Source organism: Oculina patagonica, chromosome 12, assembly GCF_052425735.1.
Source record: "Oculina patagonica isolate OP01 chromosome 12, crgOcupat, whole genome shotgun sequence".
Lineage (NCBI taxonomy): Eukaryota > Metazoa > Cnidaria > Anthozoa > Scleractinia > Oculinidae > Oculina > Oculina patagonica.
The window spans coordinates 12,006,379-12,027,044 of NC_135769.1; the positions used below are offsets into that span (position 1 = coordinate 12,006,379).

The 20,666-nt window shown below is 39.7% G+C and overlaps 4 protein-coding genes and 1 pseudogene across 6 annotated transcripts in view; all 5 read right to left on the minus strand.

Annotated features, from left to right (window-relative positions):
* Positions 1-4,767, minus strand: part of LOC144631614 (protein cycle-like) — a 59,623-nt gene extending 54,856 nt beyond the window's left edge. For all 3 annotated transcript variants that reach the window (XM_078490095.1, XM_078490094.1, XM_078490092.1), the window contains exon 1: positions 4,619-4,767. In XM_078490095.1, the coding sequence (XP_078346221.1) occupies positions 4,619-4,674 (56 nt within the window). In that variant the 5' untranslated portion in view covers positions 4,675-4,767. The remainder of the gene's footprint in view (positions 1-4,618) is intronic.
* Positions 1-20,666, minus strand: part of LOC144631613 (E3 ubiquitin-protein ligase TRIM45-like) — a 187,151-nt gene that overhangs the window by 128,531 nt on the left and 37,954 nt on the right. The window lies entirely within an intron of this gene.
* LOC144631331 (potassium channel subfamily K member 4-like) lies at positions 5,706-8,285 on the minus strand. Its single transcript, XM_078489740.1, has 2 exons — positions 7,976-8,285; positions 5,706-6,458 (listed from the first exon to the last, which is right to left on the minus strand). Exons 1-2 carry the CDS (start codon positions 8,277-8,279, stop codon positions 5,845-5,847), a joined length of 918 nt encoding a protein of 305 aa, XP_078345866.1. The 5' UTR covers positions 8,280-8,285; the 3' UTR covers positions 5,706-5,844.
* On the minus strand, positions 9,909-12,447 carry LOC144632772 (E3 ubiquitin-protein ligase TRIM45-like; annotated as a pseudogene).
* LOC144633416 (E3 ubiquitin-protein ligase TRIM45-like) lies at positions 13,907-18,157 on the minus strand. Its single transcript, XM_078492294.1, has 3 exons — positions 18,149-18,157; positions 16,735-17,921; positions 13,907-14,854 (listed from the first exon to the last, which is right to left on the minus strand). The coding sequence occupies exons 1-3, from the start codon at positions 18,155-18,157 to the stop codon at positions 13,978-13,980; spliced, it is 2,073 nt and encodes a 690-aa protein (XP_078348420.1). The 3' UTR covers positions 13,907-13,977.

Genomic DNA, 20,666 nt, shown 5'->3' on the forward strand with positions numbered 1-20,666 from the left:
TCTACAACAGCAAGGTTAATCCATACATAAAAGATTTTTATTATTATTTTACTCTTATTGAAATCTCCCTACAACAGCCACCTCTCTGCAGTTAATTCTGCCTAGTGTGGCTGGTGTAAAGGGGTTTAATTGTAGTTCAGGGCTCAAAATAATTTTTGGATACTGACCGGTCATGTTGACCGGCCAAATCAATTTTTGCTCGGTCATGTCTCGTTTTAGACCGGTCAAAATATTGAGTATTTACTTGTTCATCGAGCTTCCTATAAGATGCCCTCTTTTAAAAGTTCTCTTTCTTCAAGACTGCCAAGAGATTAGCGAGAAAGCCGTGTACGTGACCGGTCAAAATGACCGCCGAACCAAAATTTTGTCCAGACAAATCGTCATTTTGGCCAGACATTGTCCGTTGAGCGGCCGTTATTTTGAGCCCTGTAGTTGACCCTCTCCTTACAGACACTTCCATATGGCAGGGCTCAAAATAATGGCTGGTCAATGGACAATGTCCGGTCAAGATGACAATTTGTCCAGACAAAGTTTCAGTTTGTCTGTCATTTTGACCGGTCAGTTACATAATTATTAAAACCAGAAAAGTAAATAACATTTTTGACACCAATTTAGAGTAACTTTTCGCATCAACGAAAAGAATGTGCACAGAAGAACGTTAGAAGCTCAGTAACCGGGCATTTTATTTGTGAGTGAGAAAGAAGGAAAACAACATGGGAGATGTTCATAGTTTACATCAGTGAAATCTTAATGACTTGTCATTATCATCTCTTTCAAGGCAGCCAAAAAATTACTACAGTAAACACCTGCGTGTAAGAACCTAGTGGTTTAAGAACCTGCTGGCAGAAATTTGCCATTTTAATACCCCAAAATATAAGAACCTGTTTAGCCAAGCAAATTTCAGCAGGTTCTTATATGTGGGTTATAGAAAATTTTTATGAACATTTTTAACAGAACATCCCAAACTGTATTTACAAATAAAGAAAAGACAGATTCACATAGACTGTAATTGTCTTCTTTGGACCTTGCACGAGGCTTGAAGCAATACAGTTATGAATAAATGCTGCATAATGAAGGACCAAACCCATTTTCTTTCTTCTCGTACAATCAAAAACTATGGCTCCTTCTTAGAAATTAAGAACCTTATTAAGAACCTACTTAGCCTAAATTACCAATAACTACCCCCAAATACAAGAACCTATTTTGCCAAACTTAGAAAATTGTAGGTTCTTACACGCGGGTGTTTACTGTATTTTAAATGTATTGACTGGTAAGAAACGACACGTGACTGAGCTAAATATCTGTTTGGCCGGTTATGTTTTGGCTGGTCAACATGACCGGCAACTGTCCGGAAATTATTTTAAGCCCTGTATGGACACCTCTACATGCCTTATGGACAGTTCACTTGGTCCCACAGAAACCAGGACTCATAGGATCTTCACCCTATGATACAGACACCTCCATAATAAGGACAATCAGCTCAGGCCCCACTTGTTTAAAGGGTGGATAACATTATCCACTGGATAAATCACTATCGAGTAAATAACATAAATTGTTTTCTCAGCACTTATCCACAGATAGTTATTTATCCAGTGCATATAGCATTGTCCACCCTTTGAACAACTGAGCCCTGGCCTTTTGCTTCTCCATATTGTAGAGATTAAACTATATACAGTAGAACCCCGGTAACTCGAACTCGGATAACTCGAACAACCCCGCTAACTCTAACCAACTTCCATTTCCCTTGGAGTTGACCCCACTTTTCAGTCATTTTTACTCGGTTAACTTGAACTCGGATAACTCGAAAACCCCGCTCACTCGATCTAAATTTCGTTTCCCTTGAACAAAATTTGGGTCAAATTTACCCTGATAACTTGAATTCCGGTTCTTGCAACTCGTCACATTTGTCCATTGATAAGAGCAACGAACACATCACATATTTGACAGCCATTTTCCACTTTTATCATAAGAATGTTTGATGGTGATATAGTTTCTGGCAAGATAAGTTCAATTTGCACTGTACTGTATACTGAAGTGCTGAAAAATCAGCAAACTATCAATTATTAACTTGGAAAATTAAATATCCAATCGACCCTGATAACTCGAAACCCCGCTAACTCGAACTGTTTCTCGTTTCCCTTCAGAGTTCAAGTTACCGGGGTGCTACTGTATATCGAATTAATTTTGTTATGTACTGTAGATTCCTTGGTGGAAATGAATGAAAAAGCAACAATCTCTATTTCCTTTTTTCCCCTTTTCTAATCCCTTCATGCAAGGGTACCCCAGTCAGCAGTTTGCACCTTCCACTAATTTGCATGTCTCACATTGATGCATATCAGTACATGGAGATATCTCAAGAGCAGAAGAAAATGTTTTTCTACCTAAACAATGCAAGCAATGGGAGGCAGGGGTATTTTGCAGAACGCAGAGTGTCAAACAGGTAGGTATATCATACAGTCAACTCTCGTTATAGCGGACACACTCGGGGCGCCGTTCAGCTTCCGTTATAGCGAGAGTCTGTATTAGCGGAAGTCATTTCCAGTCAAAAGTCTTTCGCCAGGGATCTGGATTTAGTCCGTAATAGCGAGTGTCTGCAATAACGGGGTGTCCGCAAGGCGAGAGTTAACTGTATATAATAGGCTGATATCATACATGAAGAGCATACCGCAGGCACGGCAGAGCCAGGGGGGGCTGCCAGAATTTCCAAAAAAATAAAGACTTAATAAGCCCCCCCCCCCCACTTCAAGTTACTAGTCAGCCCCCGACCACTTGGAAAATTGCTCCGCCATCACTGTACCGGAACAGCCATATAGTAGTACAATGCCCTAACCGGAGTGAAAGCTAACCGCAAACTAACCAGAGTAAAAGCTAACCGCAAGCAAACTGAGGTGAAGCTAACCCTCAAAAAGGCAAACATTACACACTATAGAAGGTTGACCATCATTCTGCGTTCTGCATTCCGCAAAATACCCCTGCCAGGCCGTGGGAGTGAGGAGGAATGAGAGAATAAAAATTGACTAAGCCATTAAGTTGGACTTATCTTCATTTCAATAACTGGCACGCAATGCATGCAGAAGCAATGACGTTTTACAAAGGGTTTTAAATATTTTTTGGAAATTTGTCAAAAATTAACGTAAATTAAAGTTCAGTGGCTTTACGGCGCCCGCTTAATACGAACAGTTTTGTTTGTCCATACATTTTCTCTAACATTAAGTTAATAACAGACAATGGACACTTTTTTCTGTGACCCAAGTGAAACGCTCTCATACAAAGTTTACCTCGCTTTACGGATACTTTATTTTCGGTCACTGCCTATATTATCTTTGCACCATACATTTTTCCATTTGTAATGGTTGTGTGCTTATTGCACCTCGTTAGAAAAATGAAGACTTTCTTCAAGCTATGCGTTTTATTCTAGTTGCGTTACCTTATAGCGTGACATCTAATATACGATACACGATACCTTTCGCGAGCGACCGGATATGCAAGGTCAAGTTCTGTCTCTGACCGGACCACACAGACCCATTGTATGATTTCGAGCGACTGCGTAGCGCATGTAAACAGTGATTTCATATGCTGATTTTAAATGGTGAACATGGCGCCAGATAAAAGAAATATGTTCCATACGTGTCAGGGTTTCTGTTCCTTCTTCGGTGGAAAAAAATCAACTGGCATTTCAATTTATTCTACAGAAGAAGGGACAGTAACCCCGAAACAAAAGCAACATATTTCTTTTATCTGGCGCATTATTCTCCTTTACACAGGTCAATTGTACCTCTGTCTGTTTACTGAATCTAATAGAATTTGTCAAATATAATTTGTCTCTTTCGTTCATATCTTTTATTAGTCCTTTTTAACTTCCCAGGAGTATTTTGCTTTGTGTTCTTCGCGGCGATTTCTTGTTGTGCTAAACTTAATCTTTGTTCTCTCTGTAGTTAGTTCCCAGTCCTATTCGGTTGTTCGAACGAGAACGACAGAACCGATCCAAGGGCTCCGGCATAAAGCTCGACTACGTCATTGCTTAAAAATGAGTCTAGCCTGTGAATGCAGATGGATTTCTGTGTGTTAGTTCACAATGCCGAATTTTTTGGTGCCATGAAATAACCGGCTGAAATTCGTCTGCATTCCCAGGCTTTATGTGGCGAAACAGTTACCGATAGTCCTTAGCCCAAAAGATTTATAAGCTTATAATTACAGCATTAGGAAGCAGCTGCTCTACCTAAGACTGAATGGGCATTTTTTTCCTGAATAATACAAACTTGAAAAAATGTGAACATACATAAAAGCTTTAAATGCAGACAACGGCATGGAAGAGATGATCGATTGAAGTTAAGTAACATTGTTTTCCACAAGCTTTGAATCAAAGTATAATCATTCGTTCTAGCTTTGCCTGATGTAAGCTTAGTCCCGTTATATGCCTCATATTTGGCCAAACTTAGCAAGCTCATAACTTTGACTGCAACACGGAAGAATAACCCAACCACCATTACCAGCAAAAATAAAGATCGACCAATTCTTGATCGAATATTTTGCCTACGCTCAATCCATAACAACAGCTAATATAATTCGATGCTCCATATTATAAATTGAGCAGACAAATGATTCGATTTCAACTTACTCCGTGATGTCGGAGGTAGCCCTTCTCTTCTTCCTTTTCCCCGAAGAGGCATCCATGTTAAAATTCTATAAAGTACTTCTTACTGAAGACATCTAGGAAAATACTCCCAATATGTCATTGAGCAGTGTCGAGGAAACATTCGAAAGCTGGCAAAAAGGTGAATATAGTATTCCAGTCTCCCGCAGAATTTGAAAGCTGGGAGACTGGAACCGAATATTTATGATTTGACCGCTGGAAAGTGCTTGTGTGATTGGTTAAAAGCCACTCACCAAACTGTAAACATTTTGAGTGTGTTCAAAACAAGAAACTTTATATCCTTGTTTACATGGAGTTAAGGAAGAAAACATGATAGTTTGCACACCTTAGGAGAACTTGACACAGTTGTGAAAAACACTAGCTGCAGCTGGCCTTGTGACCTCCTGTTTCCTTCCAACTAGACTCAGGATAAAAAAAAAAATAAAAAACAGAGAAGTCTACGCTGGCCTCAGTCCCACCACCTCAAAATCTTAGGGAGGGGATATTTGATCAAGGATAAAGTGACAGGGGTGGGGGAAGCTAGGAGTGCGAAGGATTGATTTTTTGGCGGTAAAGAGGATTTTGCTTTGTTTGTGTTTTTCGGCTGTTCGGGCCCTGTCTGGGATAGTTTTGGGGTCGATGTTTGTTGATCTTTGTGAAAGACATTTACACTCACAGTGTTTCCCTATACTTAACAACATGTATAAATAGGTAGTTATTGAGTCTTTTTCGAACGGTTAGGGAAACCAGACAAAACTTTAGTCGATCGGGAGTAATAGTAATTTACGATGGCTGAACATTCCTTCAGAGGGAAATAGCAACTTTTATCGATGGCGAAACTCCGCTGTTTTTGAAACACACCTACGATTTATTCGTATTGCATTTATTTAGAGCAAAGACAACACCATTAATTTCATTTGTCAAAATGATTTATTGTTTAAATCAAGAGAAACTAATATGTTACAATAATGAAAATTGAGAACCAATTCTAATCGGTCAGCTGAGTCTTTTTTTTGTTTTTCAATTTTTGGACATTTTTCTGAATAAAAATTCTTTTCCATCGACCTAAGTTCGTTGCGCATGACTTTATTTCTACACTTTCGCTGTATACATATATAAATTTGATTGAATTATTAATTGCCCCTCCCCCAAGTTTTCAGAAAACGTAAATGGTCCATCCCTGATTCTCTCTTAAATCTAAAAAATGATTTTCAGAGAACAGACTCAGTTGAGCGAGCTTTGTAAGTACAAGTTGACATTTTGAGTTCTGTGCCCCCTTCAGTTCCCTCTGGATTGTGTTCAATTTCTGCTGTATGGTTGCTCTCGATACAAACTGAGCTCGTAGCGTTCCTTTTAAAGCACTTTACACAGCTGTCTGTCCCTCTGTTTTCCAACCAAACCGAGATAGCGTTGATGATTGTTGACACGAGAGTTAATCCCAAAAGCGTAACCGGTATACCTTCGTTGCTTCCTACAAAGGTAATATCACCAAATCCAACTGTAGCAAATGTCATAAACAACACATAAAGCGAGTCTATGTAAGTTGGGTTTCCATATTTAGGAAACATGTAAACTTTCACAGCTACAAGAAGAATGCACAGGACCATTCCAAGTGCAAAAACACACAGTACTTTCACTTTAATGTTTTGCGGCTGTTCTCTTTTGAAGAATCTTTTCTCGACGGCTATGACAGCTTTAGTAATGAGGTTGTTGAGAAGTTCTCCTCCGCCCTTCAAAACAAGAAGAAAAAGTGGAATTCCAAATAAAGCGTAGAACACGCTCAGAAGTCTACCTGCTTGAGTTATTGGAGGTGTTGTTCCGTAACCTGCAATGGAGGGCACAAAAAACTTTATCTGTAGTCTGAGCTGGTATTTAGTTTGGGATGCCCGTACGCAACGCCAAGCGCAAGGAGACACGGGCTGTCCAATCAGCTTCGCGCTCGTTCCCCCAACCCCCCTTCCCCAATCCCTTTTCTCTCCCCTTAGGCTTACACTGCTATCATTTTGGATTGAGTATTTCTTTGCAGAGAGGTTAAAAAAATTCCGCTGTGAAGATAAATAGGTGATCTCAGTCTTCAGATAAGTTCTCGTTAATGTCTCTGTCTGTCTGTCTGTCTGTCTGTCTGTCTGTCTGTCTGTTTCAACGTTAGTGATGCCAAGTCAAAATAAAATGCAAGACAATATGCTGTACTAGCTCATTACAAATAATTATTAACAACAACGTCTTGCCTCGTTGCCCCAGCAATCTGCTGTTGCCTATTTATACTCGCAGCTGAGAGTCCCGTTCAGTCAAAAGTAATCCAGGATTATAAGCCATTGGTCACTGCGCCTCTCACCATATTGCACTGGCATATTTACTTGGACGCCAATATTTAGAGGCTTCTTTCAAACAGACTTAAAAGATTCACCTAACCCCCTAGTCCTCTTAAACCCCATTTACACGCGCAAAAAAATCGGCACGGCACGGCAAATTTTTGGCACCGTGACCAAACCATTTTGGCACGGCACTGCCCATTTACACGACCAAAACAAGAAGGTTCTCTCCTGCTAGGCACGGTACCAATTTTTATCTTGGCACCCCTACTTTCCATCGGTTTCCTTGCCGAGAAATGGCAGAAAAATGTTTTGCTGTGATAGTTCATCGTGCTTTCAGTGCAAAACGCGAATTTTAACGGAAAGGAACGAGTTGTCGACCATTCAACATAATGAAGAGTGTTCAGGGGCAAAACAAATCGACATCTGAAAGGAGTTGACGAAATCAAAAGAAGAAGATTGAAAAGTCTGAAAAATAAATGGCTCTTTGCAGTGATGGTGGAAGTGGCTGACTTACGGTGATTTTTTTAGAGCGGGAGCTTTCTCTTATCTTCTGCCTCGGTGGCATTCTTATCCCCCAGAACTTCTCTTTTTGTACTCTTTTCGCCGACCACGTGACTAAAAGAAACAAAGTCTCTTGGGGCGAGAATGACGCAGTGGCCGCCATTTTCGTAGAAACAACGCATGCGTCACACTCGTTTTCGGCACGGTGCCTCGATTTACCCGTGCCGAGACTACCTCCTGGAGGTAGTCTCGGCACCCCTAAAAAATTGGGCACTGGTGCCACATTTTTTTTGGGACCGGTACGTTTACACGTCGATAATTGGGAGTGCCGTGCCCAAAAATTGTCAGCACGGTGCCGCCGAGCAGAGGACAGTATCGGCGAAAAATGCCGACAATACCTTGGTGCTTTTTTGTTTTCGCCATAACCAGCTGCAAATATTTTGCCGTTGACATCAGTAATAAATGCTATCTGATAAAGTTTAAACTGAAAATGCTGCAAAATCCAAAATAGATTTATTACACTTACCAATGGTCGTGAGAAGCTCAAAGCTAAACGTTAGACCGTCTTTAAACTGCCATCTTTCGTTGCTTTTGCCGTTCATCTGTTCAAAAAACTGCTGCACGAATGCACGTATTTGTGTTTCAGACAAATTAACGGCACACGACTGTTGCTTTAGTAGAACATTTATGCCGCTAACAATCTTTTCATTTAGCTCTTCCCTGGAAGTTCGCTTGATTTCGATGTAAGAAAATACCAACGATCCAAGCGAAATGTAGATTATTAAAACAACTAAACGGAAAAATAACGTCGCAGTACTTTTCTCCGCCATTTTTGAGTCAGTGACTTGAAAAATATTTGCACCGCCAAGTTAATCAATAAATGACATTCACTTTGTCTCACTTTAGGTAAAATTGTCTGGCTTTGTTTTGGATTTACCATTAGAAATATGTTTTTAGTGCGGAAGCTTTGAAGTTTTATGAAAAGCGTTAACACAGTCAATAAAGAAATGCCGAATTATTTTTGCATTCTTTTAGCAGTCGGGCGGCCTGTTACAAAACTGAGGCACCTGTTTAAGACCACGAAGTAAGGGGTCAAATTCAGTTTCAAAGGCGTAAACTAAACAGCATGAGGCGAAAAACTCGACTTCGTACCGCCAGGCTAAGTGCAAAACAATTTTTTAAAGGACACCTTGAAGCCTTATTAAAAGTGTTTGCTGTCTGTCATGTAGTCGTTTTGCAAACTATACAAATGTAAACGTAATTGATGGCATTCACTGGTCTAAATTGGTCTACGAATTTAAAGGGTGTCAAACTAGTTATTGGAAATGACTACACATTACATGAAATTCATGACCATTTATCGATCGTGAGATTCGCGACATATGCTTTGAAAATATTCGTGGGGTTTTCCATTACAGTTTTATTGACTTAATGATAGAATATAAGTCGAGCCTAGATGTTTTAGCGGCGTTAGTGAGATAATGAACAATCATGCATACCGCCGAATGTCTTCGATCTCAAGTAATAAGTAAAGTGCAAAATTTTATGTTCGAGTGGCAAAAACAATATTCTTTTTGCCACTCGAACATAAAATTCATATCTTCTCGCCATCGTGTAATATCCTCTGTATAATTTGAGGAAGTAATGCTTGTAGTTTGTTGTATATATTTTACAGACAGTGGGAATGCATAGAGAACTCGCATCGGAAATGAAAAGCAAACACCTTTCTCTTTTACTTTACAACAAGCTTTTTTATTCCGACAAGTGTTGACAATAAGATAAGAAACAACATTTAATCACTAACTGCAAACATCTATGTCATTATCATGATGAATACTAAAGGTTGCTTAGCAATCTGTCATCTTTGTAATTTAGCTCTACACCTCCTAAGTATTCCTAGCGAAGGAAAACTTTTGCAAAGGAAGCAAAAAAATTAACCTGTGCAGTATGCGACAAAAAAGATATATACCACTTTTATTCGAATCGGATTATTCATCAGTTTAAAGACTAGTCACCTAATACTGAGAAGCCACAAGTATTTGGGCCTTGTCGACTTATGACACAATAAACGACTAAAACTTTTGTAAGTATGCTTTCGCTTGATCCTCTCTCTCTTGAAGAGCAGGAAGAACTGGGTGCTAGATTAGTTCCAATGTTTACTCATCACTCATTCTCGTCCCCATACCCCTTTCGTTTCTCTTAGCCGGCTGGTCCTTGGCACGAGAAAACGAAGGGGTCCAAGATTCTTGGACTTCCGATCTTCATGTATGCAGTCATGACGTTTCAAAAGAGAGTCGTTACGTTGTCGACTTCCGTTTAGGAATTCTTTGTTTCAAACAGCCAATCAAAAAAATTCGAATTAATTCAAAATTCCTATGTCCCCAGAGCCCTTCGTTTTCTCTTGCCAAAACCGGCTAAGAGAAACGAAAGGGCTATGGGGACGAGAATGATGCTTACTACATAACTCTTTCACTTGGCCACATAATTATAAGTTATTCCTAACCTAAAAGAGGGATTATGAATGCAATTCCTGATACATACTTTAAAATTCAATCATCATTAGCCTTATCTCAACTGTGTCACTAATATAAAGCCAGTGAATCTAGCCGAGAATTTAACTACCGTTCTCACTTGATAGTACTTGCTTGCTGATAGAATTCGGTTACTCTTCAGTTTTGACTGAAGCCTGATAAAAGTCTTTATTTACATTTTCATTTGCCAGTTATTTTAGGATGTAAATCTTTTTCTTTTTCGAGTCTGAAACTAAAATTCGACCATCTGTTGTTGTAACTATTGTTCTTGGTTCTCTTATCTTAGTAACAGTTTTGCCAGTAAAACAACCTTCCATTGTAAACTGTTGAATGCGACCATTGTCATTGTCACATACAAGAAGATTCTCACGCGGTTGCCATATTTCTCAACACACAAACCCCAAGGATAGTACAACTGTCCGTCAGCCTTGCCTGCTTCTCCAATCTTGTACAAAAACTTCCCTGAACCATCAAAGACTTTCAAACAGTGATTGAAGCTGTCAGATGCAATGAACATGTTTTTGTAGCAAATGCATCCAGTGGGATTGTTGAGCTTTCCTACGCCGCTATCTCCAAATTTAAACACAGGTTTACCATCCTTGGTTAAACCCTGGATTCTGTTGTTGTTGAAGTCGGCTACAACAACATATCCTTCACCATATCCATACAAACGCTTAGTGGATTCTTACTCTCGCCCTCTCCTGCCCCGTGCTTTCCAAAGCTTTTCACAAAGTTCCCTGTCTGTACATTGAATTGTTGAATGCAGTTATTCAATTCATCTGCCACCAAAATTTCGTCATCGTTCAAATATGTAATTCCTTTCGGACGGTTAAGCCTCCCAGCAGCTTTCTCTCCATACCAGCCAAATTTTCGCACAAACATTCCTTCATTATCAAATACGAGGATACAGTTTGTTTCTCGGTCAGCTACAGCGATCAGCCCTTTACTGTTAACAGCAATCCCATGTGGATTTTGAGGAATTTCTCCTTTTAAATCCAACTCGCCCACAACATCAAGCCGTCGTTCCTTCACCTGGACAGTGAAAGGACTGTTAGCAAGTTTGTCGCCATTTATCTTTACTGTGATGTTGTAGCTGCCTGGTACTTTTGGTATAAATTTCACCTGGAAATTTCCATCTTCTTTTTTACAAACAATCAAACTGTCCACTTTTTCAGCGGGTTCCACGAGCACTTCAACGTGAAATTTATGTTGAAGTTCACTTGTCAGTTCTTCGTTAGGACAGACCACAAACTCTGCTTCTACACCAGCTTGGAAATTTCCAGTCAGTCCTTCTACTGTAGACAGGCAAATATCGCTTATTTTTATGAAACCCAGGCTTAAACTCTCAGCTGCAACAGTCGAGACAAACTTCACAAATGAACTAACCGGAAGTGCTGGGACTGGGGTCTTGTTAGTTGTTAAGATCTTCAAATCGCTGTTCCAAATTCTTCTTGCTTTGCATAATATCCGAGCTTGAGCTTCCTTGAACTAGGTTATTAGCAAACTGAATGGCTTGGTCGATTTGCTTGGTCGAGGACTTTACTTGTTTCTTGGCACAGTCTACTTTCTCCGTTCTCGATCCGTGTGTATTCTTGAGGGCGGTAATGGCCTTCTGCTGGCGTTCTCGAATCTTGGCGATCATTTGTTCGGCTGCTTCGGAAACTTCACGTATAGCGGTGTTGACATTATCTTCCAGCTTGGACGCTGTTTCTTCCAGTTGGCGCATCACATCACTGTAAACTTTTTTCCTTTCTTTCATCAACTCGACGCCCGCCATGATGTTGGCTTTCTCGCCATCAGCTGCTTTTTCAAGTGGATCAACTTTGTGATTCTTATGATCTGTGTTTATGCAAATTTGACAAACACAAGATTGACATTCAAGGCAGTAAAACTTTGTTACCTCTCTCTCGTGGTACTGCTGAGAGCAAAAGGACTTTCGCTTTAACAAGGCCTCGTAGTCTTGGGCTTGAAATTGTTTAACTGGCGTGACTTTGTGTCCTTCAAACGCCGCGGCAGCAGCTTGGAACGCGTCGTGTGCGTTTACGCAGCCAGGGCACAACAACTTTTCGCAATCAAAGCAATAGCTGATCTCAGCAGCGCTCTTTTTCTTACAAATACCACAGTTGATCTCGCTTCCATCGCCGCTTTGTCGAACGACGAGAAGACTCATCAAACTATTGTGTAGAAAACTGGTCGGCAAATTATCAAAACGATTTCCTTCAGGGATGCCAATCTCTTCCTGACAGTCAGGGCAACGATATTTTCCTTGTCTTTGGCTGGTTAATGCTTGTTTCTTCAAGCATTCAAGGCAGAAGGTATGAAGACAAGGTATCGTCTTGGGTTTGGTGTATTTATCCAAACAAATCGAGCAAGTAACTTGTTTTTTGAGGTTTTTCAAGAGAGACTCCATCGCAACAGACTGTCGATTGTAAAATGATAATGAACACACCCCGTTGTCAAGCCTTTGCTATGTTTATATCCGAGAAACAGAATACTAGAATTTGAATAAAATTCTATTTTCAGCAGCCAATCATGCATGTGCTTTGTTTTTCGGAATCACAAACAGTATAATAGCGTAGATTGCCCTCTTACCTTGGAGCGGAAGTTTGACAAGTTTGCTAAACATTCCGAGGCGTATTGTATAAATGAGCCATATACTAGTTGTTAGGAGAGTACGTTCGACATGTGACAGATACCACCAGGGAAATGAAAGTCGGACAGTGGCTAAAGACCAAGATTGTCAGCGCACTATGCTTTATGACTCACTAGGAATGAAGAGGATAGGAAGAGTAAGAGAGGTATAGTTTGTCGTGGTGAAAAGATTGCGTGACGAACCACTGCACAGATAATATGATTCAATTTGACAGTATAAATCGAATGGTAATTTGTCTTTTATTGGAAGGGTTTCAATAAACTGCGAAAAAAAATCATGTAGACTGTAGCAGTCCTTAATATGTTTTTAGCAGAATTTATCGTTGCGTGCATTCTATCTTATCGTAATTTGATTTTCCTGAACAAGCCATTCAAACGATAAAATCTGAGTATCTGACGAAACCATCAGTGTCCGGCGCATCCGAAGAAACGTTCGGTAAACGAATCCAATCGAACACCTATCGTTCGATTCCGTTCGGTAATCGAACTCACAAAACGTGGTCAACCAAACAAGAACCATTACGGAACAGCAAAAGCCCATTGGCATCAGAATAACTAAAACAAAATGAAATTGTTCCTTGCACATCCCCAAAGCATAAACAAAGTCACAAATACATCATTCCCATCACTCTAAGCAGAAAGAGAATTATGTACACGAAAAATAATGATTTATTTCACCTGAATTGTGTTCGTTTGGAACTAAACTACTTCTAAATCTCCACAAAGATCAAAAAATACTTTCAATTCTATTTGAAATTCCAGCATTATCACTGGGTCACTATAAATATACACTCTTTTTATTTTATAAGAATCTAGTTTATAAGAATATCGAGGCTGAAATTTGCGAATTTTTAAGAATATTTTAAGAATAAACCCGAGGCTGAGATTTTGAAAAGAATATAGTTTTTAGTTGAAACAAAATCAGGTATTTTTATTTCCGTCACTTTATCTCTGTGAGGAATGCTTTGTTTAAAGTCAAAACGGCCAGGCTGCAACGAAAAGCAATGGTACATATGCACAATGTAACACGATACAGAACTGGACACCGAACACTTGTAATTGATTACCCAAGCCAATACTTGCTAAAACGGAAATGTCAAACGGTATTTTCTAAGAATGTTCATAAGAATATTTTCAGCCTAAAATCGGCAGAAAAATACGAATATTCAGCCTGGGTCGGAAAAACTGTATTCTTATAAAAAAAGAGTGTAAAGCCAGTAAATCTAGCCAAGAATATGGCTATCGTTCTTATACTTGATGGTGCTTGCTTGCTGATAGAACTCAGTTACTTTTCAGTTTTGACTGAGGCCTGATAAAGTTCTTTTATTACGTTTTCATTTTCCAGTTATTTTAGGATGTAAATCTTTTTCTTTTCCGAGTCTGAAACCAAAATGCGACCATCTGTTGTTGTAACTATCGCTCTCGGTTTTCCTATCTTAGAAACAGTTTTGCCAGTAAAACAACCTTCTAATGTAAACTGTTGAATGCGATAATTGTATAAGTCGCACACAAGAAGATTCTGATGATCGCCACATTTCTCAACACACAAACCCCAAGGAGAGGACAACTGTCCGTCAGCCTCGCCTGCTTCTCCAAACTTGTACAAAAACGTCCCTGAAATGTCAAAGACTTTCAAACAATGGTTGTCTGTATCACATACAATGAACATGTTTTTGTAATAAATGCATCCAGCGGGTTCGTCGAGCTTTCCTACGCCGCTATCTCCAAATTTAAACACAGGTTTGCCATCCTTTGTTAAAACCTGGATTCTGTTGTCCCCGCAATCGGCTACAACAACATGTCCTTTACCATCCATACAAACACTTAATGGATTCTTAAACTCGCCCTCTCCTGTGCCGTGCTTTCCAAAGCTCTTCACAAAGTTCCCTGTTTGTACATTGAATTGTTGAATGCGGCGATTCATTTCATCTGCCACCAGAATCTCGTCATCATTCAGGTATGTGACACCATATGGATTGTTAAACTGTCCAGGATTCTTTCCATAGCAGCCAAGTTTTCGCTCAAACTTGCCTTCCTTGTCAAATGTTAGGACACAGTTCTGTTCACAGTCGGCCACAGCGATCAGCCCTTTACTGTTAACAGCAATCCCACGTGGATTTTGAGAAATTTCTCCTTTTAAATCTAACTCACCCACAATATCAAGCCGTCGTTCCTTCACCTGAACAGTGAAAGGACTGTTAGCAAGTTTGTCGCCATTTATTGCCAACGAGACAGCCGAGCCAAGAGGTGAGGCTGTCGAGGCGGCAGAATCATAGAGCCATGTGCGTATGAGTGTATAGGCAGAGAAAATCTTACGTTCTGCGTAAGGGACTTTTTTTTACCATATTTGGGTGTAAGTAAACCCCATATTTGGGTTGTATTGTTCTCACCAACTGGTTTCCAGTCTCTCACTCCTTGCTAGAGAGCAAATGACCAAAATGGCGTCCACGCGGCTCGCTGTTAAAATTTTTAATGTGGCCATTCATCCCTTTACCGATAAATACACCTTTAGGGAACTATAAATCGAAAGAGAATACCCTACAGAATATTCGACCGCCAAAAACATAAACATCAAGGTCTTCAAAGCGATGAAATAATCTTTCGACTTTGGAGTCCTTTAACTAGTTTACGATCGAAGAGAGAGACATGAAAATCAAAACGGACTGTTGACTTCAAATAGAGTTTTCTTGACTTATGAGAATGCTGAAGTCGGGTAAATGCTTCCTTTTAGTGTTGATTGTGTTTATAGTAATTTTTGACCGATGATTTATTCCAAATCAAATACCGTTTATATTTTATTTGGCACGCATTTTCGCTCCGCGTAGGAATAACATCAATTCAAAGCGACTCTCACTAAAATTACTGCATGTCATATACACAAGGAAGTCAAAAGTTGTTTGCTTCTAACGGCAAATGTAATGATAACTTGAATAAAAATTTTGTCTCCAAATAATCCTTGACCGTTCAAGTTAGCGTAGCAGACATCTGTGTACGTTTTTTAGTGTGTTTAAAAGAGTGCGCGATCGCGAGAATACGCGCGCTGGAAACCACAGGTAGCCCAAGCTCCTAAAGGAGCCGTCAACATATAGACCACATACGACATTGCGTAATAACGTTATTATAAGGGTTTGTATGGGAATATAACGATCGTAAAAAATAATTCAAAATAGAGGAAAAATATCCAATAAAATTCACTTAACTATCCTCTTCTGTCTGTATCTTGTGTTTCTATGCCGTTTGGAGGCGATTTGAAGCCATTTCAGTGGGTTTTAGGTTCGCTGGTTTCCTATCATTTAAGGGTTTGTATGGGAATATAACGATCGTAAAAAATAATTCAAAATAAAGGGAAAAATATCCGATAAAATCGACTTACCTATCCTCTTCTATGCAAATCTTTTGTTTCTATGCCGTTTGGGGGCGTTTTGAAGCGATTCCAGTGGGTTTTAGGTTCGCTGGTTTCCTCTCTATATAGGAATTATATATAGAGAGGAAACCAGCGAACCTAAAACCCACTGGAATCGCTTCAAAACGCCCCCAAACGGCATAGAAACAAAAGATTTACATAGAAGAGGATAGGTAAGTCGATTTTGTCGGATATTTTCCCTTTATTTTGAATTATTTTTTTACGATCGTTATGTTCCCATACAAACCCTTAAATGATAGGAAACCAGCGAACCTAAAACCCACTGAAATGGCTTCAAATCGCCTCCAAACGGCATAGAAACACAAGATATAGACAGAAGAGGATAGTTAAGTGAATTTTATTGGATACTTTTCCTCTATTTTGAATTATTTTTTACGATCGTTATATTCCCATACAAACCCTTATAATAACGCTATTACGCAATGTCGTATGTGGTCTATATGTTGACGGCTCCTTTAGGAGCTTGGGCTACCTGTGTGGAAACTACGGCGCCTGCTACGCAGGCTAACAAGCCTGTGTCATTTATGAACACCAGAGAAATAGCCCTTTTATTGCATACAATTTACCATAACAGTGGTCATTTCAAATATAGTTCTATCAAAAATCATTCAATATCTGTTCTTATGAACAAACATGAGTATTTCGCTCGTTGGCACTTACCGATAGGTACAACTAGTCTTTACTGTAATGTTGTAGGTGCCTGGTACTTTTGGGACAAATTTCACTTGGAAATTTCCATCTTCTTTTTCACAAACAATCAAACTGTCCATTTTTTCGGCGGGTTCCACGAGCACTGCAACGAGAAATTTATGTTGAGCTTCACTCGTCAGTTCTTCTTCAGACAGTTTAGGACAGACCACAAACTCGGTTTCTACTCCAGCTTGAGAATCCTGAGTCAGCCCTTCTAACGTGGATCGATGTACATCTGTTTCGCTGGTTGCCATGAAACCCAGGCCTAAACTCTCAGGTGCAATAGTCGAGACAAACTTCACAAATGAACTAACCGGAAGTGCTGGGAATGGGGTCTTGTTAAGATCTTTAAATCGCTGTTCCAAATTCTTGTTGCTTTGCATAATGTCCAGGCTTGAGCTTCCTTGAACTAGGTTATTAGCAAACTGAATGGCTTGGTCGATTTGCTTGGTGGAGGACTTTACTTGTTTCTTGGCACAGTCTAATTTCTCCGTTCTCGATCCGTGTGTATTCTTGAGGGCGGTAATGGCCTCCTGCTCGCGTTCTCGAATCTTGGCGATCATTTTTTCGGCTGCTTCGGAAACTTCACGTATAGCGATGTTGACATTAGCTTCCAGCTTTGAAGCTGTTTCTTCCAGTTGGCGCATCACATCACTGTAAATTTTTCTTTTTTCTTTCATCAACTCGACGCCCGCCATGATGTTGGCTTTCTCGCAATCGGCTGCTTTTTCAAGTGGATCAACTTTGTGATTCTTATGATCTGTGTTTATGCAAATTTGACAAACACAAGATTGACATTCAAGGCAGTAAAACTTTGTTACCTCTCTCTCGTGGTACTGCTGAGAGCAAAAGGACTTTCGCTTTAACAAGGCCTCGTAGTCTTGGGCTTGAAATTGTTTAACTGGCGTGACTTTGTGTCCTTCAAACGCCGCGGCAGCAGCTTGGAACGCGTCGTGTGCGTTTACGCAGCCAGGGCACAACAACTTTTCGCAATCAAAGCAATAGCTGATCTCAGCAGCGCTCTTTTTCTTACAAATACCACAGTTGATCTCGCTTCCATCGCCGCTTTGTCGAACGACGAGAAGACTCATCAAACTATTGTGCAGAAAACTGGTCGGCAAATTATCAGGGGCACCCAACGAGAAAATTTTACTATAGGTGTCGGAACACCGTTTCTACGTTTTAAGTGACCTTTTTGTGCGTATAAAGCCTTTATTTTAAACACTAAGAAAAGTGCATCTTTTCGGATTCGCTAGCTGAACTGTCAAACTTCAGAAAATTTTAGGGAACGAAATAGTATAACCCGAATTTACGAGCTGCTGTTGTCTTCTCGAAAATCGTAGCTGGCCTTTTTTCGTGCCCAAAACGACATTTTTCTCCCTCCGAAAACTGCAGGCATTACTTTCCCCATGTCACGAAAGTTTGAGACAAGAAATCTCCAGTTTTTTCAACACACTTTTATTCGAAAATCGCAGTCGATTATAGGTCTTCCGAACAGATATTCACCGAAACAGTCGATTGGGTGCCCCTGAATTATCAAAACGATTTCCTTCAGGGATGCCAAGTTGCCAACCTCTTCCTGACAGTCAGGGCAACGATATTTTCCTTGTCTTTGGCTGGTTAATGCGTGTTTCTTTAAGCATTCAAGGCAGAAGGTATGAAGACAAGTTATTTCGTCCCGTGTCATTGACAAGTATTGTTGTTAGGACATTGGAACGCTTAATCCACAAACACATTATGGCCTTTCTCACTGACCAAAGTCTATTATGCGACAACCAACATGGATTTAGGAAGTTTCGCTCTTGTCTCACGCAGTTGATACAATTATTACATCATTGGTTTTCAACATTGGACAAACATGGAGCAGTAGATGTTATGTTTCTAGATTTTTCAAAGGCGTTCGACAAAGTTTCTCACCAACATCTCTTTTCAAAACTGAATACCTATGGAATTAAAGGCCAGTTACTTGATTGGATTAAGAATCTTCTAGTTGGAAGAAAGCAGAGAGTGGTTATTGAAAGTCATGCATCTAATTGGCTAGAAGTTACATCGGGGGTGCCCCAAGGGAGTATTCTGGGACCACTTTTATTCCTGATTTACATCAATGATATTCCTTCTAGTGTTTCCAGCTGTAACGTGGATCTCTTTGCGGACGATAGTGTTCTCCATCGGCAGATATCGTCTTTAGAGGATTGTCAACTCTTTCAGAGTGATCTGGTTTCAATAAGGCAATGGTGCGATGCTTCACAAATTCAGCTCAATGAAGAGAAATGTCGTGTACTTCACGTTACAAGACAGAAACATCCTCTCAATCAAGACTACAGCTTGGGTAGTAAGAAGTTAGAAGTTGTCAATTATCACAAGCACCTTGGAGTCACTATCTCTGAAACATTATCATGGGATTTCCACATCAACTCCATCTGTGCCAAAGCAAGGCGTGTAATGGGATTGATTCGAAGAGCATTTGGATTTAAGTCTCCAGCGGCGGTTAAAGTGGCTTTTAAAACCCTAGTTAGACCATTACTGGAATACTGCTGTCCTGTGTGGAATCCTTACCTGGTCAGTCATGTCAAATCAATTGAAGCAATCCAACGAAGAGCGACAAAATTAATATGCGGATCAGACTTATCATATGAACAAAGACTTGATAAACTTAAGTGGCCCACACTGGAACTAAGAAGAAAGTTTCTTTCTTTGGTGCAAGTGTATAAGATAATATTCGGACTTTGTGACATCGACGCTGCTAAGTACTTTGACATAGTAGGCGAATCTCGTACTAGATCCAATCACAAGCTCAAATTAAGACCAAACTATGCTCGCACTAATTACTTTAAGTTTTCTTTTTTTAATAGATACATAAACGACTGGAATTCGTTGCCGAGTGATGTCCTCGAGGCGCAATCATTGAGCTCATTTAAGAAAAAGCTGTTAAGCCATTTAATGTTTTAGCAATATGAACATATAACTTATCTTAGTATGATAAATTGTTATTAGCGTAATTCTTTTTTTTTTTAATTTTATTCATTAGAAAATTTATTTGTAAATTTTTAGCTTTATCTAGGATAACAGCTTTTACATGGGAATTCAGTTTCCCCCTGCTGTTATCCTCCCACTATTTTTTTTATTATTATTATATATTTTATCTTTTTTGTTGTAAATATTTTTTGTAATGTTGGGAAATCTAATAAATAAATAAATAAATAAATTATTGTCTTGGGTTTGGTGTATGTATCCAAACAGATCGAGCAAGTTACCTGCTTTTTGAGGTTTTTCAAAAGAGACTCCATCGCAGCAGACTGTCGATTGCAAAATGATAATGAACACACCCGTTGTCAAGCCTTGGCTGCTTGCTATGCATGTCAATGATTCCGAGAAACAGAATAGTAGAATAACAACATTCTATTTTCAGCAGCCAATCATGTGCTTTGTAGCTGTCTTCTGTTTCTCGGAATCACAAACAGTATAATAGCCCAGACTGCCCTCTAACCCTGGAGCGGAAGTTTGACAAGTTTGCTCAACATTCAGAACATTCCGAGGCGTACTTAATAAATAGGCTATAAATGACTAGTTCAGAGGGTTTATTTGTTTTGTATTTTGGGCTTGTACGTAGCATCGGTTTACCACATTGGTTTTAGAGTAAAACGTGTATAGAACAACAGCATTTTTAAACCAGCAGAACATAACATGGTATTAGCTTGCGTTGCAGCCACGCAGGGACATGTCACAACAATTTGTAGCAGCAACAAAATCATGTGTTGTTCACACTGAGGGGACATGTAGCAGGGACGTGTAGCGGGGACATGTAGCAGCAACAAAATCAAAATGTGTACTCACACAAATAAGGGTCGGGACACACTTGGCGACAAGTCGCAGCGACAGGTCTCTGTGACAAGTTGCTCCGTGTGTACTGATTCAAAACA

Coding starts and splice junctions, on each gene's coding strand:
- LOC144631331 (XM_078489740.1), bottom strand. CDS start 8,279: ATGGCGGAGAAAAGTACTGCGACGTTATTTTTCCGTTTAGTTGTTTTA. Junction 6,459..7,975: donor TGAGCTTCTCACGACCATTG/GTAAGTGTAATA, acceptor CCTCCATTGCAG/GTTACGGAACAACACCTCCA.
- LOC144633416 (XM_078492294.1), bottom strand. Junction 14,855..16,734: donor ACCTACAACATTACAGTAAA/GACTAGTTGTAC, acceptor TGTCTCGTTGGC/AATAAATGGCGACAAACTTG.